Source organism: Polypterus senegalus, chromosome 11 (assembly GCF_016835505.1).
Source record: "Polypterus senegalus isolate Bchr_013 chromosome 11, ASM1683550v1, whole genome shotgun sequence".
Classification (NCBI taxonomy): domain Eukaryota; kingdom Metazoa; phylum Chordata; class Cladistia; order Polypteriformes; family Polypteridae; genus Polypterus; species Polypterus senegalus.
Genome location: NC_053164.1, coordinates 61,409,140 through 61,428,279, shown reverse-complemented (window position 1 = coordinate 61,428,279; position 19,140 = coordinate 61,409,140). Strand labels below are relative to the sequence as shown.

Sequence of the window (19,140 nt, the reverse complement as noted above, 5' to 3'; positions counted from 1 at the left end):
GATCTTCACGTTAAAATCATGGAAGACAAATAAAAGACCCGCAAGATGACAGAGGATGGCCATGGAGCGTCTCAAAGGAATATTGAACATGAGATTCTTGCAAGACATGCCCTTCTTACAAGCAATATCAGAGCACGGCCAGAAAAAAAATCAGTAGTGTAAAGGCTCACAGCACACACAGATACAGGGGTCTCAGTGCATGTAAAGCGTATAAAGAACAATACGTTATAAATGAAACGTCGCCGACTAAAAGATCACATTAGAGCAAACAAAAGGAAATTAATCATCAGGACCAGGTGTAATTGAAAAAATAGCAGGACAAAGCGAAGTCAGAAATAAAAGGCAAAGAGCAGAAAACAAGTCTTTTCGCAGTCGCATCATTCAATGCACAAAACGTAGATTTACACAACAATTGAACATATAATATGAGAATCTGTGGTCCCGCAACAGTCTAAGCAATGACAAGTTAATTTCAAAGAAAACACAATTTGGTCAGGTGTATATTTATGATCAATAAGAAGTGATCACAACGCAAGCAGCAGAGACACGAAGTGGCAAAAAGGACAGCGGCTGTACAGGCTTTAAAATGATTGAAGGGCAGTGCGACTGCAGCTAGCTAGAATCCCCCCCCCACCCACATAACACACTCAGCATTATACGTACTGCAAGAAAGAGATTTAACCACACCCGGGGCCGGAAATAAAGGACAATTATTGTTTTTACAACGTCATGCGAGACAAGGCAGTGAGCCATCATTTAAAACATGTCCACGGACATCTAAACTAGCAGTTGTAGGATTGATTTTGGCAGACAAGCATCATGTGCTCCCAGCTTTTAAAACAACGACATGTGACAAGCAGAACAGGCAGCTTGCAAGCAGCAAAAAGACAGCAAATGATCCAAAGGCATATCTTTAGCGTGCGTTCAGCCGCCCCCCCCTTCAAAACATGAGCAGCATTATACATCTGGCGAGAAAGAGATGTAACCATACATGGGGCTGGAAATAAAGGACAAGTATTGTTTTTACAAAAGTTTTTAAAGTAAAAGTGAAAATAATGCATATGTAACAATTCCCATGAAAATAACAGTCTCTTTAAATTGTATATTGCCTGCCTAAGATAAAGTCATCCCTGATGGAGGATCGCAGGAATTTTGGGAAAGAGGGGTCCTTTCATTGGATTAGCGCTATTTCAGCTGTGGAATGGCCAAATGGGGGAGGCAGCTTGATGAATGAGGTCTCCAGGACTTAAAACAAATCCAAATCATATTATGTGATATCATCTACTGTTAAATTCTACTCCGTACGTCTAAAAGTTGTATTTTTATACTGTATTGAGGATTTGTTCTGTTCTATGTATTGTACTGTATTGTATTAACCCCTTTCTTTTTGACACCCACTGCACGCCCAACCTACCTGGAAAGGGGTCTGCCTTTCCCAAGGTTTCTTCCATTTTTTCTCTACAAGGGTTTTTTTAGGGAGTTTTTTCTTGTCTTCTTAGAGAGTCAAGGCTGGGGGACTGTCAAGAGGCAGGGCCTGTTAAAGTCTATTGCGGCACTTCTTGTGTGATTTTGGGCTATACAAAAAATAAATTGTATTGTATTGCATATCCTGTAAACCAAACACGGGGGTGGGTGAGCGAAGTGAGCAGGGGGCAGAGCCCCCTAGTATTATAATAAAAATATCTTGGGTCGAGACGTGATCATCTCGGAAAGACATTTTGATGTCACACGAGACTAGACATTACAACCTTAGTAAGCAAGACCCATACATTGTCTCGTGGTGAGACAAAAAGACAGCTGTTGTACAGGCTTTTAAATGATCGACAAGCAGAACACACAGCTCGGCAGCAAGCCAGCAGCTGATCCATCCACATCTCCTTAGCGTGTGTTCAGCCCCCCTCCTTCACAAGTGGCAGAGACGTGAAGTCGCTGGTGTGTAGCGTGCCCTGGGGGGAAGGGGTAGGCGAATGAAGTGAGGACAGCTGCTGTACAGGCTTTTAAACAAACAACATGCAGCGCGACAAGCAGAACATGCAGCTCAGCAGCAGGAGCAGCAAGGCAGCAGCTGATCTGTCTGCATCTCCTTAGCGTACGTTCAGCACCCCCACTTAACCACGCGAGCGGCAGAGATGCGAAGTGGCTGCCCCGGTGGGGAGAGGGGGTGGGTAAGCAAAGCGAGCAGGGTGCAAAGCCCCCTAGTATATATATATATATATATATATATATATAATTATTTTTCCAATTGTTTGCTGGCCTATATAGAAATTGTAATGCATGGGTATCACAGGATCCCTGTGAGGCTGAGAAAATACTCCACCCGACACCTCAAATGTCAGCATCTCAGGTGCACCTGAACTTACTAGAGGATGGAGCTCTATGTTTTAGACCCTCTTTTACAAGCCTATAGCTTTTGAAGCGAAGGTTACCCTATGTGTTTGTCCTACCAAAATAATTAAAACTGGTGGCCCAGCAGGCACCCCAACACTTCTCTGGACTCCCTCTACAGTTCTTCCACCCATCCACAATATATCTAAGCCATTGCTTTTTCTTTTACTTTCAGAACACCTTTGTTGTATTTCAACCCTTGTATTCCGAAGTGATTGTAAGCCACGCAATGTGTGTTTTCCTAGCTCCTGACATTACAGCCAGATTAACCATAAAGAAAACAGAGTGAATGACCAAGGGCATCAGGACCTGGGCAGTTATGGGTACCATAAACCTAAGCACACAACACTGGACTTATGTTTCACACGATTCAAAAGCATATTGATGGTGTGAACGCTGGCCCCGGCACAGACAGACGGACAGCATATTTTTTCCCACACACCGTTTATTTACATACACTATATACAAGGTCTTTGCTCACGTGCACCCCCAGTGCCTTCTCGCACCGAATTCCCCAAAAGTCCAGGCCCACAGTCCTCTGTGCCTTCCTGGCCGCCTCCTGTCCTCGCTCTCCAGCTCAGTCTGCTTCCTCCCGACTTCCACCAATGACTGGAGGGAGGCGGCCCCTTAAATAAGGCTCCCGGATGAGCCCCAGGTGTTCCGTCCTTAGCCACGCCCCAGCGTGGCGGAAGTATCGGCTGTCTTCCTGGCAGCTCTCCGGGTGCCACACAAAGTCTTCCCCCCGGCACTTCCTGGTGTGGCGGAAGTGCCGGGCTCCCGGGATAATTAGGCACCGGGGAGCCGCCTGGCGGTGGCCACGGGTCCCTACAGGGCTGGGCTTCAAAGCCCTGTACCCGAGGCCCCCTGCCTAACCAGGACGGACGCCCCCACTCTGTCTGGAGGAGGCACTGCGCCCTCCTCCGGTCCTCCAAGCGTCCGGCCGGGCTCCAGCCCGACCGGCAACCGCGACGGGATAAACCGGCATCAGGGCGCCGCCTGGCGGTGACCACGGGCCCCTACAGGGAAGGGCTTCCATGCCCTCAACCCGTGGCCCCCAACAGAACCAGGACGGACGCCCCCTCGCGGTCTGGAGGAGGCACAAGCCCTCCTCGGCCACAATGGCTGCATTAGTACAAACACATTCTGTTAAGTTCATTCTAGAATGTACTTTCTGTGTCAACTGTGGTTCAGAAACCAGAAGGCACGTTGGGCCCTTTACATGTGGCTTAAAAACAGGAAAGGACAAAAATGAATCAAACAAGGACCTAACTGGAGAATAGAGAATCTATCCAAAAACTAGTTTGGTACAGTGGTGGTCCAGGGTGGACTGGAAAGATATATACATGGGCACTCATTTAGGAGGCATAACTGGTATCTGGAAGCTTCTAAATTGGCAGACAGGAAGCATTTTTATGTTATTTTGATTACGGAGAAAGGCAAAGAACCTTTCATTTTGTGTGCTATAATAGATGTTATATACAAGAAATCTTGACTGACTGAAGATAGCTTATTTTTTTCTGGGAATAGTTTTGTGAGCAAATTTCTTTGAGAGAAAAACAGCAGAGACTATTATTGGCTGAACACTGAAATCTTAGTTTGGTGCTATGGAATATACAATAAATGAGAAATGGTAAATGTTATTGGTTTTAAGTAAATGCATATCTTCAGTTGAAACGTCACTTTTATACACAAATCTGCAAACTAAAACCACACCACCTTGTAGCTGTGACCAGAATCACACTGAACACAAATGTAGTTGGACACCATGTGCAATACTAAAATGGCTATTTTGTCATGTGGATTAAGGTAATTGTGCACCAAGAACCATCTTGCCACTCTCCCACAGACCAGCTCTATCTAATAAGAGCTCAAAATGAAGGAGCATGTCGAAAAATAAAGGAGTGCTCAATTGCAACACTGTTGGTATCATGGTACAGTATAATTATGATTCTGAACATTTGTTTTATATTTTCTTGAATATAATATGACTTAGGTTTTTTGTTGCAGTTGTGGACTATGTAGAGTCTAAATTCACTCTTTTATACTTTTGAATGATTTAATTAGCTTTATCATTTTGTTTTATGGTTGCCACTATTTTGAATATTATTATTGTGATCACACTCATTGTTAGCTCTAATGTCATCGTACCTTCCTGTATAAAAATGATAGCAATTCATTTATTTGGTATAGATACAGTTTTGCTTGAGATCCTGTTATCAATTAGTAATTAAAAAAAAACTCTGAAGGTTAATATCAGATGTTATTTTTTGGTTTTGTGTCTTATCTCCTTGTTAGCCCTAAAGGCATTTATGCTTCAGTGTTATTATGACTTTGCCCGCCTTGACCTCTGCACTCCTCTGATTATTATTCTGCTTAGCCCATTCTTTTAATTATCACCCAATCTATCCTTCTTACTCACGATAATTCTGAGATTTCATTTTTGCTCATAACATTCTAGTAACTAGCGTCACAATTTCCAGCATCACTGAGCCCCAGGACAATCACAAACAGCTCTTGTCTTTATTTTTTTTGAAAGTCTCTGCTCTTTTTCTACAATTCCATCTTGGCTTCTTAAAAGGACACGCCTGCTTTACTGCCTGATGTGCTGCTGCCACTCAAAGAGTTAGCCCCGCCCAGTCTGTGCACAGATTGCAGCTTTCTAGTCCTGCCAGGTAAGAACTGTTCAGAGTTCCCTCAGCAGATTAACGCAAAAAGATTTACAAAGGCCCTCTCCCTTCTAGTACCATTTGAATTTAAAACCAAAAAGTTTGCTGGAATGAATGTTGCCAAGTATAAAGGTAGCATAGGAATAACTCAAGTCTGCAAAATTAAATAAATAAAAAATGTTTTAATTGTCTTGATGTGGAAAATCTTCAGTTTTTGAATTGTAGACTGTTTATATTAAATTTTAATCATTTTGCTCAAATGAACCAGGATAACTGAATTTACAGGATTGGCATTGCAAGCATCCTTTCTTTACATTCTCCTGCATTGCACCAGTGATTTATGCATTTGTTCCGTTCAGTTTCTTTTCAGATAGTTTATGACCTGAGAATGGAATATAAGTAGATGCCACAGAACCTGCTTTAATTATTTTATAACTGGAGAACAGGTGGACATCATAGGACTAGGAATTACAGAATTAATTTACAGCCTCAGAAGGGATAGAGTGCAGAGGTACTTAAAATATCAAACACTCAGGACAAGGCAGCCAATGAAATGTGTGCCATATCACAAGTCTCCAAACACCATTTGAACAAACATGTGGCTTGATGAAAGGACCAAAAATAAAAAAGAAAGTTGACAGAAGGGCAACAGAGATAGCAATGTAAGAGATCAAGACACATGTAACCATTTTATCTAACACTGGAGAAAGCTGCTCAGGTTAACATTTTTAATTTTCAGTAAGCTTTTCTAAGACTGTTTATATCCAGACTTTGATATCTATTTTATTTCCTATTATATTTTCTTTGATTTGGCATTGTTATAAGTTAACAAATACCACATTGCTGTTATGTTTTCTATACTTTATCGTTTATCTAGAGTGACTGATATATCAGGAGAGTGCCAAGTGTAGGCAGAATTGGCACTTTTTTGCCCATAGAGTTTATCAAGACTATTTTAGTCATTCCTTAATAATTAGAATAACTGTAACACAAACAAACATGGTTTGGTTAGTAGCAAATAGAATTGCACTTTTATGAGTGTTGCGATGATACCTGCATGTGTGTTAGTACTTGTGATAGTGAGTGCCTATACAGAGAATCCAATGTGAAATATTGAGGAGTGACTAGCAACTGGCACCACTCGAGACTTTGTCTGGCTTGGATCTAAATATGTATGTGTGTGTCCTACATGGAATACTGCAGAGTGCCTGGCAACTGGCACCGCCCGAGAGTTTGTCTGGATACGATCTCTGTGTATGTGTGTGTATCTGAGTGTCTGTTAATCGTCAAGGGCAGGAGTAGATGAATCCAATACATGTTCTTGGTTGAATCTCACAAACCCCAGGAATTGTAAATAGTTATTTTTGCATTCATGAACATAATAAAAAATTATCATTAGAATGGTTTCATCACATCACATTTAAATACAAATAAAAAAAAAATTAACAAATTGCACAATTTATTCATGTATACAATATTGTTCTGAACCAATTTAACATGAAAACATTCAGTCAATTTAATAGCTTTAAACATATATGTAAAGAAAACAAGAAGAAATGTTCATTGACTTATATGCAATTTCAGTGGTTTTGGTCACTTTTTTGTTCGTTTTTCATTTTGGTGACCCATGATTTGTCCACTTTTTCTGGTGCGTCCCTATGAATCATCCAGTAGTAGTCCGACAACTCTCCAGGTATTTTCTTTTGAATCTTGTTGATATTGTAATGAAATCTTTCACTCTGCTGTTCTTTCACTGCTCCAGGATTTCCAAGGAAAAATTCCTAATATGAATCCAAAAGGTTAAGTTTGAAACTCATGATGCATCCCTATTTCTTAAATTTTACCAATTTATTTTTTACAATATCTTCATAACTTAGATTTTTTTTTTTGATACCTAAAAACTTCTTAGAACAGTTCCTAAGCTTTTCATTCTAGGCCGTTCATTGCACCATCAAATTCTACATCAGAAATCAGTTTTCTAATATCAATTCCCTCTTTTAATTTTGCCAGAGACAAACCTGGAAACTTTCAGCATATTGTCACACACGAGCACACGAGGGACAGTTTACTGACTCAAATAGTGTTATTCGTCAGCCAGATGAGAAGATGGTGCCCCCACCTGATCCTCTCTCCTCTTGTTCCTTGGCAATTCAACCAAAGACCTTGCCTCTCAATGACATCACTTCCAGCATACCCTGATAACATCATTTCCGGTACCCAGAATCCCCCTTGCTTCCACATCAGTTCCTCTTCTGGCTGCCCTGATTCCACCTCTTCCTCCTACCCACCATATTTATAGAGCAGTTTCAACCTGTTAGTCAGTTCAGTTGTGAACTCCGTTTATGTAAAGACGTGTTTTTTTTTCTTTCTGCGTATTTTTCAATATACAGGGTGACATCCCCAAACCTTTTTCTGTCTGCTGTCTAATTTTATATCGCAATATATACATAAAGCAGGATCTGAACAAACTGCTTCATTAAGTCAAGCTTTAAGTAAAGTGTTGGAATCAACACTTTACATGGATCCACCAAGCTAGGTCTGAAAATGATTTTGGCACCAAGTTGTAGCTTTTCTTTTCCAAATGTCCATTCTCAATGAATGAAAAGTACCTTTTGGGGGGAAGAACAGGTCCTGAGATGTCTCAACCATCTTGAAATGTTCCTACCCACGTTAAATTACAACTGTATTCTGAACATATTATTGAATAAATGTTTCAATTTAAACAACCGCCCATCTAACTACAGGGTCACGGGGGTCTGCTGAAGCCAAACCCAGCCAACAAGGCAGGGCCCGCACACAGACACACCAGGACTGTGGGAAGAAACTGGAGTACCCTGAGGAAACCCACAGGGAGAACATGCAAACTCCACACAGGGAGGACCCAGGAAGTGAACCCGGGTCTCCTGACTGCGAGGCAGCAGCACTGCCCACTGCACCACCATACCACCCTACTTTAAACATTAGATTTTAATATTACAAAATATTACATTTGAACAAATTACAATTAAAATAAATATTGTAAAACTAATTATAGTGCATAAACAATAAACATATATAATTGACAGCTAAAATGTGACAAAATGTTAAACGATGGTGAAAAATGCTGTTCATTTTTGAATTCTGCACCCAAACATAAATAAAAATAACATTAAACAAAAAAAAAAAACATTATTTCAATGTACATCTGTGTAAAATATTTTTTCTAAATTAACGTGTGCTATCATCACCCCTTTGCACTTTTGAAAATATTCCAGAGCCCTTTTCTTTAGTGTACAATTAATGCAGACGTTATTAGACATACTGGTCCTTTACACTGAATTAGAAGCAGCTTCTAGCTTAAAGCAGGTCTCCAGATGCCAGAGAATCTGCTGTATGTTTGTGTGAGCACCATCTCTAGTGCTAGAAGGCTTCCTGTGTCTACGTGATTTTTTTTTTAGTTTGTTTCCACAACCCAAAGACTTTTGTTAACTAAAAACTGGTTGCAACTAGCGGAGATCATATTTTTCTTCAGCATGCCATGTCATAGACCGTTCTTCAGTCTAGGTCTGGATCTTACTTTTCACCTAACTGGGGCCCTAGGCCCATGTTGACATGGACCCACCATGACATTCCTATTACAATAATACAAATCCCACCCCTCTCTGCCTTACCTCAAGGTAGTGACCTAGAGCAAGTATGAAACTCAAATCACTGTGAGGCACAGATGCACAGAGTATTGTTTTTAATATACCAATACAATGAAACAAACACACACAACATATCATAGGCCATAGAAATGTACTCCAGACAGGCATTTAGACTTCCAATTAGAAATCAACAACAGTGACAGAAGAAATAAGTAATGTGAATCGGTTATAAACTCCATAGTATGAGCAAAAAAATCCGTTTCTACTGGTCTACCCAGTGGCCAATTGCTGTATGGCCATTCATCCAGTGTGATGGATGGCCGGCCGTTTATCCCGGCCAATACCCCCAAGCCGCCAGGTGGAGCCCTCCTTGCAGTATGGAGGTCCCCAGAAGACCAGCAGGGCATCATGGGCAATGTAGTTTTTATGCGCAGCCCTGCTGGATGCCATGGGGGCCACTAGGACACTGCAGGGAGGAATAACGGCTATTTTCCCTACACCCCGGAAGCACACGTGGACAAGAGGGATGCCGTGCTTCTGGGGTGAAGAAAACAACTTATACCTGACCCGGAAGTGATTGAGAATCACATGGACTGGGGATTAGGAACACTTCCGGGTCAGGAGATATAAAAGGACTATGGGAGCTGGAGGATTGTTTGTATTATTGGTTGGTGTAATTTATGAGTATAGTGGTGGAGAGTGTGCTTTGTACACTGTGGCATTTAAATAAAGTCGAATCTTGGACTTTTACCTGGTGTCTGGAGTCGTGGACAGGGGTTCAAGGGAGCGAGAGCGCCCCCTATCTACCACACCAGCAACATCCACAAAACTATATGCTTACACAGCACAAAATAGCTATATAACAAGATATGAAGTCATACATTTAACAGCTTCTTCTCCTGGCTTTCTTTGAATTGGAATAATCCAGGAATCCTGTGAAGCCCTACAGTAATTTCATACGACCTTCAAGAGAGATTGAATTTAAACTGTTGAGTCTCTCTTGTTGCATTGCAGATACTTAGTCTGTTTATAATCATAGACCCACTTTGTAAAAGAGCACTCTGCACTGGCTTTACTAGATGGAAATAAGGGATGGGTTGGAATCAAAAACTGACCCTGGACAATCGACCAGACACAAGTTATCTTTGCACTTCTCTTTAGTCCATCAGCACATAACATCCCCTATTGATTTATAAGCAAAGTTATACAGTATATGACATTAAAGCACCAGCTGTGCAGATGCTGACCTGGCTCTCCCTAACACTCCTGCTTCTCAGCAGCTGTGCTCTGCTACTGTGGAAGAACATTAGGAATTTGTTGACAGTCTACTACATGTACAAAGTATGTTAACTTTATTCTACACATCTTTGAATGATGGTTTCCTTGTAAAATAAAGCATGAAACAGTTTACATCACTGGAGGTAATAAAAATAAAAAGAAGTCCTCAAACTATGAAGTTGCATTGTTCAATACCAGACATTAATCTTGTGCTCCAAAATGTTCAACTGTTTGTTACTTCAGTCATTGCTTAATAAATTATCTTAAAGTTTTGGTCATTAGAATTTTCTGATGAAATGTCCTGGCTTCAAAAACAGTCAACAGGCTGCTGAGGTGAGGACTTCTATACTTTGACCCCAGTGCAGTCCCTCACTCAAAAATCACTAGTCATTTGTGCCATATGTTGGATTGTTTAAAAGTTTTCCTTTATTTTTCCAAACCACCCCAATCCCTTCATTTAGGCATTTTTTTTAGTATGCTGAAGGACAGCCTGGTGTGTAGTGAGAGATGACTTGATTGCTCCTGGGCAACTAAGAACATCATTTGCCACTTACGTGACGTGTCTTTCTCACTCACTCACTCACTCAGTCCATCTCAGTTTGTGGCTCAACAGCACAGCCCACAGAGGAAGTAGTCCATCAGAAATTGTTTCTTTAGTCCTGATGACAGGCCATCTTTTCTGGTAATCTAAGATATATTTGTAAAACTATATCCACATTGGGGAATACTGAATTAAATTTCCTTTTCCTGATTAGTTGTTGAACTGCCATTGCGGAAATGAACCTAATGCCCTTCTTTGAGTTTGGAGCCCTGATGTCAGTCAAGCTGTTGCCAACAGCCTAGGGCAGTTTATGAATTAATCTGCTCCTTCACATGGTGTTTCTAGCATACTAACAATTCTGAAACTTACAGAAGATATAAATCAAAGAGAAAATGTTATATGGGCAAAAGGATAACACACAATCCTCTCAAAGACAATGGCTAGGATGAAATGTAAACCCAGGTCTCTGTACCTCTGAGCCACCATACCCAAAGCCCCAGACACCAGATGAGACTATAAAGGCAAATATAGTTTCAATTTATAATTAAATATTTATTTTGTAATTCACATTGAATTTAAAATATCTTTAAATAAAAAATGAGGTATGTTGTTAAAATAGATATGTGCAAATAACATCAATAACTTTTAAAACAAGTCAACACCCAAAGCACATTGTATCATGAAACAAAAACATTAACAAAAACCTGAATAATTAGCCCCCCCAAAAAATGTTTCCTTCAGGCTCAATTCACATCACTTTTGGAATCTGAAGTTAACAATCAATCCGAGCAACAAAATATTGACAGAGGAATTGACGTAACCTTATAGTGTCTTGGATAGCCAAACCTCCACTTACACACACACAACAGTTTAATTTTTAGCAAATCACAGATGTGGTACTCCTCACTTTGCCCAAATACTGACCCTTACAACTTGCATCGTCACCTACAGGTTTTCTATAGCAGCACATCATCATCATTGTAACATTGGTGAATCACGTACACTAATAAGACATTAAAACAAATTTACTAAAGATGGTGGTTGATATCCAAGCACTCCATTCTACAATCCTGTGCAGGAATTTTGTTTCCCGAGTAAGACATTTGAATGGGTGCCTCAGTACAATAAACGTACTCAAATATAAATAAAAAGTATCTTAAGCCACATGCAATGAACAAAGCAGCTCAAATTAAAACACACAAATGCAGAAGAAAGAAAACAAATTCACATTTTAAATAAATGGGGAGTTTTTTGTTTTGCATTAATTCTTATGGCCATCTTATCATTCCTGGGCGTGATTTGTACAATTTTTTGGTCTCGAAATATATAGACGGCTTATATAATTACATTAAACACTGCATCACATTGTCTTTAGTACTTCATGTTCTATACACAAATGGGTTTCTTAATTTGATTTAGCATTTTAGTTCTTTGCATCCCTTTGGATTCCACAGAAATTGACTGGTTAACTAAGATTTTTATTACACAGTAAACAGACCCATTCATGCTCTCCCTTTAAATTATTTTAAAATTTTTAGAGTGGCAAAAATGGTCAAATGCCATAAGGCCAGGGTGTCACGTAAAAACGTGCCCTGGGAAACACAAACTCCCTAAAGCATCTCACAGTTTTTAAAGCCAATTTTAATCTTGTATCAAAACTGAAGAACACAATATCATTTCTGATAACCTTTTAGATTGTAGTGTTTCTCAGGTATGTTTACACATGATAAGCAGAAGACGAACATTTACTTTCAACTGTATTTATGAAACAGTTTCTGAAAAGAGCTTTGGTCGTCTTCTCTTCAGTTTCCAGTAGCTTTCCAATTAGATTTTAGTGTGAATGAGCTCACCTCACAGCTAAAGGCTGCTGAGAATTTTTTTCAAAGGCTTTTTAGTTATAGTTATTCCACTGGAGTTAATGGTAAACAAATAGCTAAAAAAACATCTTAAACACAATGAACAGGCAGCATAAAAATTCTAGCATAAGTGGTGAAAGTTTTAAATATGAACATCAGGTATTTTTTGCATTATTAGCAAATAGCATATGAGCTTATTTTTAAGCCATCAAGTGATTGTATACAATTTTAAGTGAAAATATATGAAATACAATGCTTTATGCTTTGTGTAATAATAATAATATATATAAATTTTGAATTCTAAACAATTGTCAGCTGTAAGATGCAAAAATCCCTTAAACATAAATGGGGTCGAGTCAGATTCTTAGAATAAACAAATTATAAATATGAAATCTGCTAGTATAGCATGTCAGTCATGACAGAGCTCCAGGACTCTTCACTCGCTTTATTCTCTCTAATGCAGTGTACGACTTAACTGGGAAAGGAATAACAGACTGAGAAAATGGAAACAGACAAAGATTTCTTCAGATTGCTGTCTTGGAACTCAGGTGAATTGAATATTTTCCTGATGTTGTCCTTTATTTTTTCCCTTTCGTAGATTTCAAATATTATTGATAAGCTGTCTTTGAAGATGTATTCTCTTTTTTATAAATAGCAGCATATTTCTAATTTCCAGTCTGTAAAGTGCAATTGCTTCATGATGATTTCCTGTGGCTGCCCGACGTCACCTAGTGGCGGCACTAAAGCTGGCTCCAGGCCTCGTTAAGTGCTTACAGGAGCAGTGCGACTTCCAGCCTGGCTGCTTTGGCATGGTGAAAATCATAAACTTTTCATCACTTGAATCAAAGTCTCAGATGTCTACAGCATAATTCCACTTTTATCGATTATGGCTTTCAGGTACAGAACGTCATTTTTGAGGTATTGACTCTGTGGATTGAACAGCACTGAATGCTTGATGAACTGTGGACATCCACTTGCCACATTTATTGAGGTTTTTGGCTTTTGGAATGATCCACTTAGAGGGTCTGGTATGAATGTCTCTTTCACATGTTGACCAGCACCTGACTGATCCAACAGTATGAAAGTGACCTTCTGCTTGAATGGCCAAGGCAGGATGTCATCAAACTCTCCTTTCATAACTGAGAGGAAAAGTGACACATGGGTGCCTTTACCCATGCCATCACCACCAGGGTAGAGTCTGCAACACAGCTTGTAGCCAAATGAGTGGGAAAGGAAAGCAGGGGAATAGAGAGAATAAGGAGTGCTCCTACTCTGGGACAAAGAGGTCTTAACACATGCCGAAAATCCCTCAATTTTCCAAATCAGAATACCATTATCTGAGGCAAGGTGGCTTGAGGAATGTTGAGTACGACTTTGAAGTTCAATAATGGTCTTCTCATAGGCCAGACACCTCTTCTGGAGTTCTTCCACTGCTCGACTACAGGTAGAAAGGTCTTCACTCAACACAGAGATGAGCTTCTTCAGTGTCTGGTTTTCCTCATGGTGCTGGTCTGTATACTTTGGTATATTTTCCTCCCCATCCAGTTCCTTATGAGATGTAATCAGGCTGTTAACAGACACCAGCTTGCCCATGACTAATTTTTTGAAACCAGTGTTGATTTCTTCGCCTCGGTTCAAGCGGCATTCCAAGTTGGAGATTGCAGAGAGGACTTGCAAGAGGTGGTCAGGATAGCTGGTGAGCAAATGATCAACCATAGATTTGGGCTAAAAAAAAAAACAAATTATAAAAATTATAATCTGAAACATTCAGCATTCAAATGTCCAGCCACCTTGTTGAGATTTTAAATATTAAAAACAATTTAGATACTAAATGTTAAAAAGATGCCTACCTTTTCAGAACATCCAACTTTTTCAAAAGGACAGCATCCTTTATCTTTGTCACAAATTTCACTCTTCGGGTTTACCTAAAAGTACAAGAATCACATTCATTATTCGAGGATAAAGTTTACATAAAAGCCTGTTCAAATAGTTACAGTAGTAATTATATATATATATACGTATATTTTTAATTATGATTCTCATTTGATAACTGCCTGTCTTTAGAACACCAGAGTGTGCAGTTTCCACGCAAATGTGACCCACATCATTATAGATGTCCTACAGTCTCCAATGTGTTTGCTATATTACCATTTCCTTATTTTGCTCAAGAAATTGTTACCACATGGACAGAAAGTGAAAAATTTATAGACCTGCTTACCTCTGAGGCTGTACTCCGAGGTTTTAGCATTTCAACAAACAATGCCTTGTTTTGTGGGCAGTTTAGGATGTGTTCCTGTAAATGAGACAACATGACATTAGCACATATGGAATGTCAAATTTTAAGCTAAACAATGACAGAGCTGGGATCTGCATGGCTTGTGAACTTAGAACCAGTGTGATAAAGAGGTTTTGTGCCATTTGACTCTAGGGGTGTTAAAGACCAACACCCAACTCAAACTGAAGCCATCAGACTATTGTGGGCATTGAAGAGATGGATACTCCAAAGAGGACTTACCTGCAGAAGGCTGTAGGCCACTAAAGTGCTGCACAGGTGGCAGTAAACCATCCTCCAGGCACAATGCTGACTCTCATGCTGCACAAGTTCCTTTTGGGTGCCAGTAAACTCACAGCCAAAATTGGCATTTGAGCAGGGCTCTAGGCCATACTTGCATTCTTTTTCATGAGAGGTCTGCAAAATGATAAAGAACAAATAACAATGAGAGTTTCTGTAGTCATTGTTCACAGGAAAGATGATAAAGGGTGATGGGATTATTATGGAATGCACACAATACCCATACATGTTGCTGTCATAACCATACATATTTTGTGTTGTGCACCTTAGATAAAAATGATCACACTTAAAACTATTATGTAGAAATAGCTGGGAAATCTGAACCTGGGTGTGTGCAGATCACCAACATGGTCTTAAAAATGGGTTGGCAAGTACATGTGTTTGGCACGAGTCTTCTTACTTATTACTCCATACTTCCAATAAATATAAACCAAGGTAAGGTGATATAAAGGAACATTCTGAAATCATTCCATTTCAAGGCTGTTTAGGACACAATCTGTCTTGACAGCATCAGGCATAAGGCAAGTAGCATCCCTGTACTAGACAGCAGCCACTGCAAATGACCATAACATGGAACTGATTTTGCACTGCCAATTCACCCGGCATTCACATTTTGGGATTATTAAATGGAAACCCCAAAGAAAAACCCCAAGCAGACATTAGATATGGGATTTGAACACAGGATGAGTAAGACCCCAGAGCGAACTACTCAGCCACTCAATGCAACGTTGGGACTACAATTTAAAAACCATTCTGAATGCATAATGGTGAATAAGATCAAATTTGAGATGTTTCAAATGTAGTGGAATACTTCTGGCTCAAAGTCAGTTACAATCATGAGATTTCTAAAGGTGTTTAGTGACTAAATGACTCCTCAAGTACAAATAAAGAAAATATGGATTGCTCACCAGGTAGGCTTTTAACTTCCCCTTCCAGCTGCAGCCATGTGAACTATTAGGGCACATAATGTCTGTTTTGGAGATGTCATTCTCAGCTGCTTTATCAAAGAACACCTGAAATATAAAATACACATTTATTGTCATCTTTCTGCCTTACTTGCTGGTTCCTTACAAAGAACTTGCAATCGTAAAGCAGGCCAATTTATTGTATTTCCAGATACGGTAGAGTTTTGATGTCGTATGTGTTGTGTGGCAAATGGCTGATCATGCGATTATGAATCAGATAAACAAACAGCACAATAAAATAGGTAGCTGCTATTCTAACCTGTGATTTCAGGATCTTCTCTTGACACACACGACATTTGCCAGTTTCTGATTCTCTGTAAAAAAAACAAAGAAATATTGTATAAATATAAAAGAGAAGGACATCCTTTAAAACACAGAAAGAAAACAACAAAAAAAAACCCCCACAGCTTTGCATTAGCTGCTCCCATCCATCCATCCATCATCCAACTCACTATATCCTAACTACAGGGTCACTTTGGTCTGCTGGAGCCAATCCCAGCCAACATTTGCTCCCTTTAATCAGAAATGATCACCTACACTGTGATGAACAGTGGGCACAGTCGCTCACACCAGCACACTGACTCAATTTATACTTTACATGTTAATGAGGAGTCGGAGGAAAGCAGAGTATGCATGAGAGTTGAGAAATAAATTCCGATTACAGAGCTCTTGATGCCATCAGTCGACCGTGTAGTGTATACTTAGATTATTTTTCTTACTATACTTACATATATACGTTATTTGTCCCCATGGGGAAAGTAACATTTTCTGTACGTCTATAATTTTTTTATTTTGTTTCATTTAACTTCTAATGCTGTTGCTGTGTACACTTGGCCTGTTCTCGCCATTTGAATGCAGGTTCCACTTCCCTAACATACTTTTTATGCATATTTGGTTGCTTGATTCTGAACTGCCTCTCTATACGTGTTGATATAATGCACTGACATCCTGTTTTGGCTCGATTCCCGCCTTGTGTTGTATACTACTGAGCCTTTCCATCAAACCATAATCAATTAACAGATTTGGAAAAAGGACTCTGGTCCTCCAGTTCTGACAGCCTTCAAACAGACAGTTCGATACATGCATGGTGAGCAGTTATCCTGTACAAAATGAATCTTATTTTTAAATAAAAGGGGTTTCATAAAAATGACACAAAATACAAAAATGAGCATTTTCAAACCTATTCAAAAGTGATCCGATTACTACTGGTTTAAGGGTAACTATTAATCCTTTCTAAGTTATGGAAGAAGACTTATAATTTTTAAAGGCACACAGTATCCTCCTGAAGGCTGTTAAAAAACAGGGACCACCTCAGAGTGGCTGACTCAATGAGAGAACATGTCTTTTCTACCTTTTTACCTCAAAGGCATTATTACATAAAATAAACATTCATTTACTGATGACATCAGTATTACTAAACGTACTAAACATATGATTACACTATAGTGCGTAACAACTGCAAAATCCCCTTTTCCCAAATAGATGTACACGGAATGACAAATAACTTGGGAATGTTAAGGGAAACAATCTGGGGGGTTGTGATGTAATTAATTACATTAATTACGCATTGAGGTCAAAACTTACTATATACAAAATTCCTTTCAACTTTTATTTAAGGGGATGGCTTTAAGGAAGTAAAAAAACACACCCAAATTATACTAAGGTCTGTTAAGAACTTTCCAATTCCGATAAACACTCCTTGTTTCTCTTTTGGATTTGGTCGGGGGGTTTTGGAGAAGGCTAAACTTCAAGGGGAAGTCTGGTGTGGGTTTCTAAAGCGCCTATTGTGCAGATGAGGGCTATGGAAAGCACCCGTTTCCTGCCAAGTGTTCTCAAAACAGAAATAGGTGATCATATTAGTTTAAAATGATCACAGTATAATCGTTATTGTTCACATCTTCGTTAGGCAATTTGATTAAAAGATGCAGAAATGCATTTTCATTGTTTTTATTATAACCGTGAATATTTATCATTTTTATAATAATAAAAATCCACGATTAACATTCCACATGCTGCTTCAACTAGTAATTATAACCAATGTATGGCTTAAATATAATGTCGTTTTTATTGTTAGAAAATAGTGTAGTTTTCTTTTATAGTGCTCTCCATTGTTAATTCCTTGCAATCAGACAGTTGATAAAAAGAGACAAAGCAGTATGGCAATTTTTGAAGTTTAAACATGATAACAATAATAACGATAATAATAACGATAATAATAATAATAATAATAATAATAATAATAACACTCACAGAAATAACGATGCCGCACATGACTCGCAGTATCGGTGTCCACAAACTGTCTGTTTTGGCCGAATTAGAAGGAAGCCACACGAGCAGCACAGCAAACCCGATGAAGAAGATAGATCCACAGGTAATAATCCAGTGACCAGAGCAACCATAGTAAACTTTTAAGGGAAAATCCTCCACAACTGCAAACAAAGTCCTGTTTCGTGACTAAAAAATATAAAGCCTGACTCTCTTTAGCAGGCCTTAATCGAACAAAAGCTAATTAAAATTATCAAAAAGATCAAACACGAACAACTAAAAATAATAAAATAAATACATAAATGAAACGAGTTAACACAAAACTGAGCGCGACGAACGCGTCCGTCCAGCAGATGCAAGCCTCTTTAGTGAAGTGCAGTGTATTTAAAGAAGTCGCGACTTGGAATTCCCCTGCTGTGCTAATCCACGGACTTTAGCTGAGTCATATCTTATCAGCTGTCAAATGCTCTGCGCTGGGACTTTACATACGCTGTCACAGGAGAAGACCATGCTGTTTTCCTTTTGTTCTCCTGTTTTACTAACCCTTCAGGGTTTTCACGTTCACAAAGGCTTCTCAGGGACTACAGAAGTGACCACAGTGTACCTTCCTAATTCGATAAGCGTTCAGGCGGTGACCCCTGCACTCCTTTCATCTCCCTCGTTTCCGTACTACAAAAAGGGGATAACTTTATAGGGTTATTAATGTCACATGTACAGAGGAGCACGGGATTCTGGTATTAATCGATATCATTATATATTAAAAATTCTCCTCCGAAGGTGGCGCAGTGATTAGCGCTGTTGCCTCGCAGTTAGGAGACCCGGGTGCTCCCTGCGTGGAGTTTGCATGTTCTCCCCGTGTCTGCATGGGTTTCCTCCGGGTGCTCCGGTTTCCTCTCACAGTCCAAAGACATGCAGGTTAGGTGCATTGACAATCCTAAATTGTCCCTAGTGTGTGCTTGGTGTGTGTGTGCGCCCTGCCCGGGTTT

At 39.5% G+C, this 19,140-nt stretch overlaps 1 protein-coding gene across 1 annotated transcript; it reads right to left on the bottom strand.

Moving 5' to 3' along the window:
* Nucleotides 1–12,957: 12,957 nt before the first annotated feature.
* On the bottom strand, nucleotides 12,958–18,510 carry LOC120539061 (TNF receptor-associated factor 3-like). Its single transcript, XM_039768779.1, has 7 exons — nucleotides 18,140–18,510; nucleotides 16,149–16,203; nucleotides 15,833–15,937; nucleotides 14,868–15,041; nucleotides 14,571–14,645; nucleotides 14,203–14,277; nucleotides 12,958–14,077 (listed from the first exon to the last, which is right to left on the bottom strand). The coding sequence occupies exons 1-7, from the start codon at nucleotides 18,286–18,288 to the stop codon at nucleotides 13,211–13,213; spliced, it is 1,500 nt and encodes a 499-aa protein (XP_039624713.1). The 5' UTR covers nucleotides 18,289–18,510; the 3' UTR covers nucleotides 12,958–13,210.
* Nucleotides 18,511–19,140: the final 630 nt, after the last annotated feature.

Coding starts and splice junctions, on each gene's coding strand:
- LOC120539061 (XM_039768779.1), bottom strand. CDS start 18,288: ATGGTTGCTCTGGTCACTGGATTATTACCTGTGGATCTATCTTCTTCA. Junction 15,938..16,148: donor AGAAGATCCTGAAATCACAG/GTTAGAATAGCA, acceptor TTTATATTTCAG/GTGTTCTTTGATAAAGCAGC. Junction 15,042..15,832: donor GGAAGTTAAAAGCCTACCTG/GTGAGCAATCCA, acceptor ATCATTTTGCAG/ACCTCTCATGAAAAAGAATG.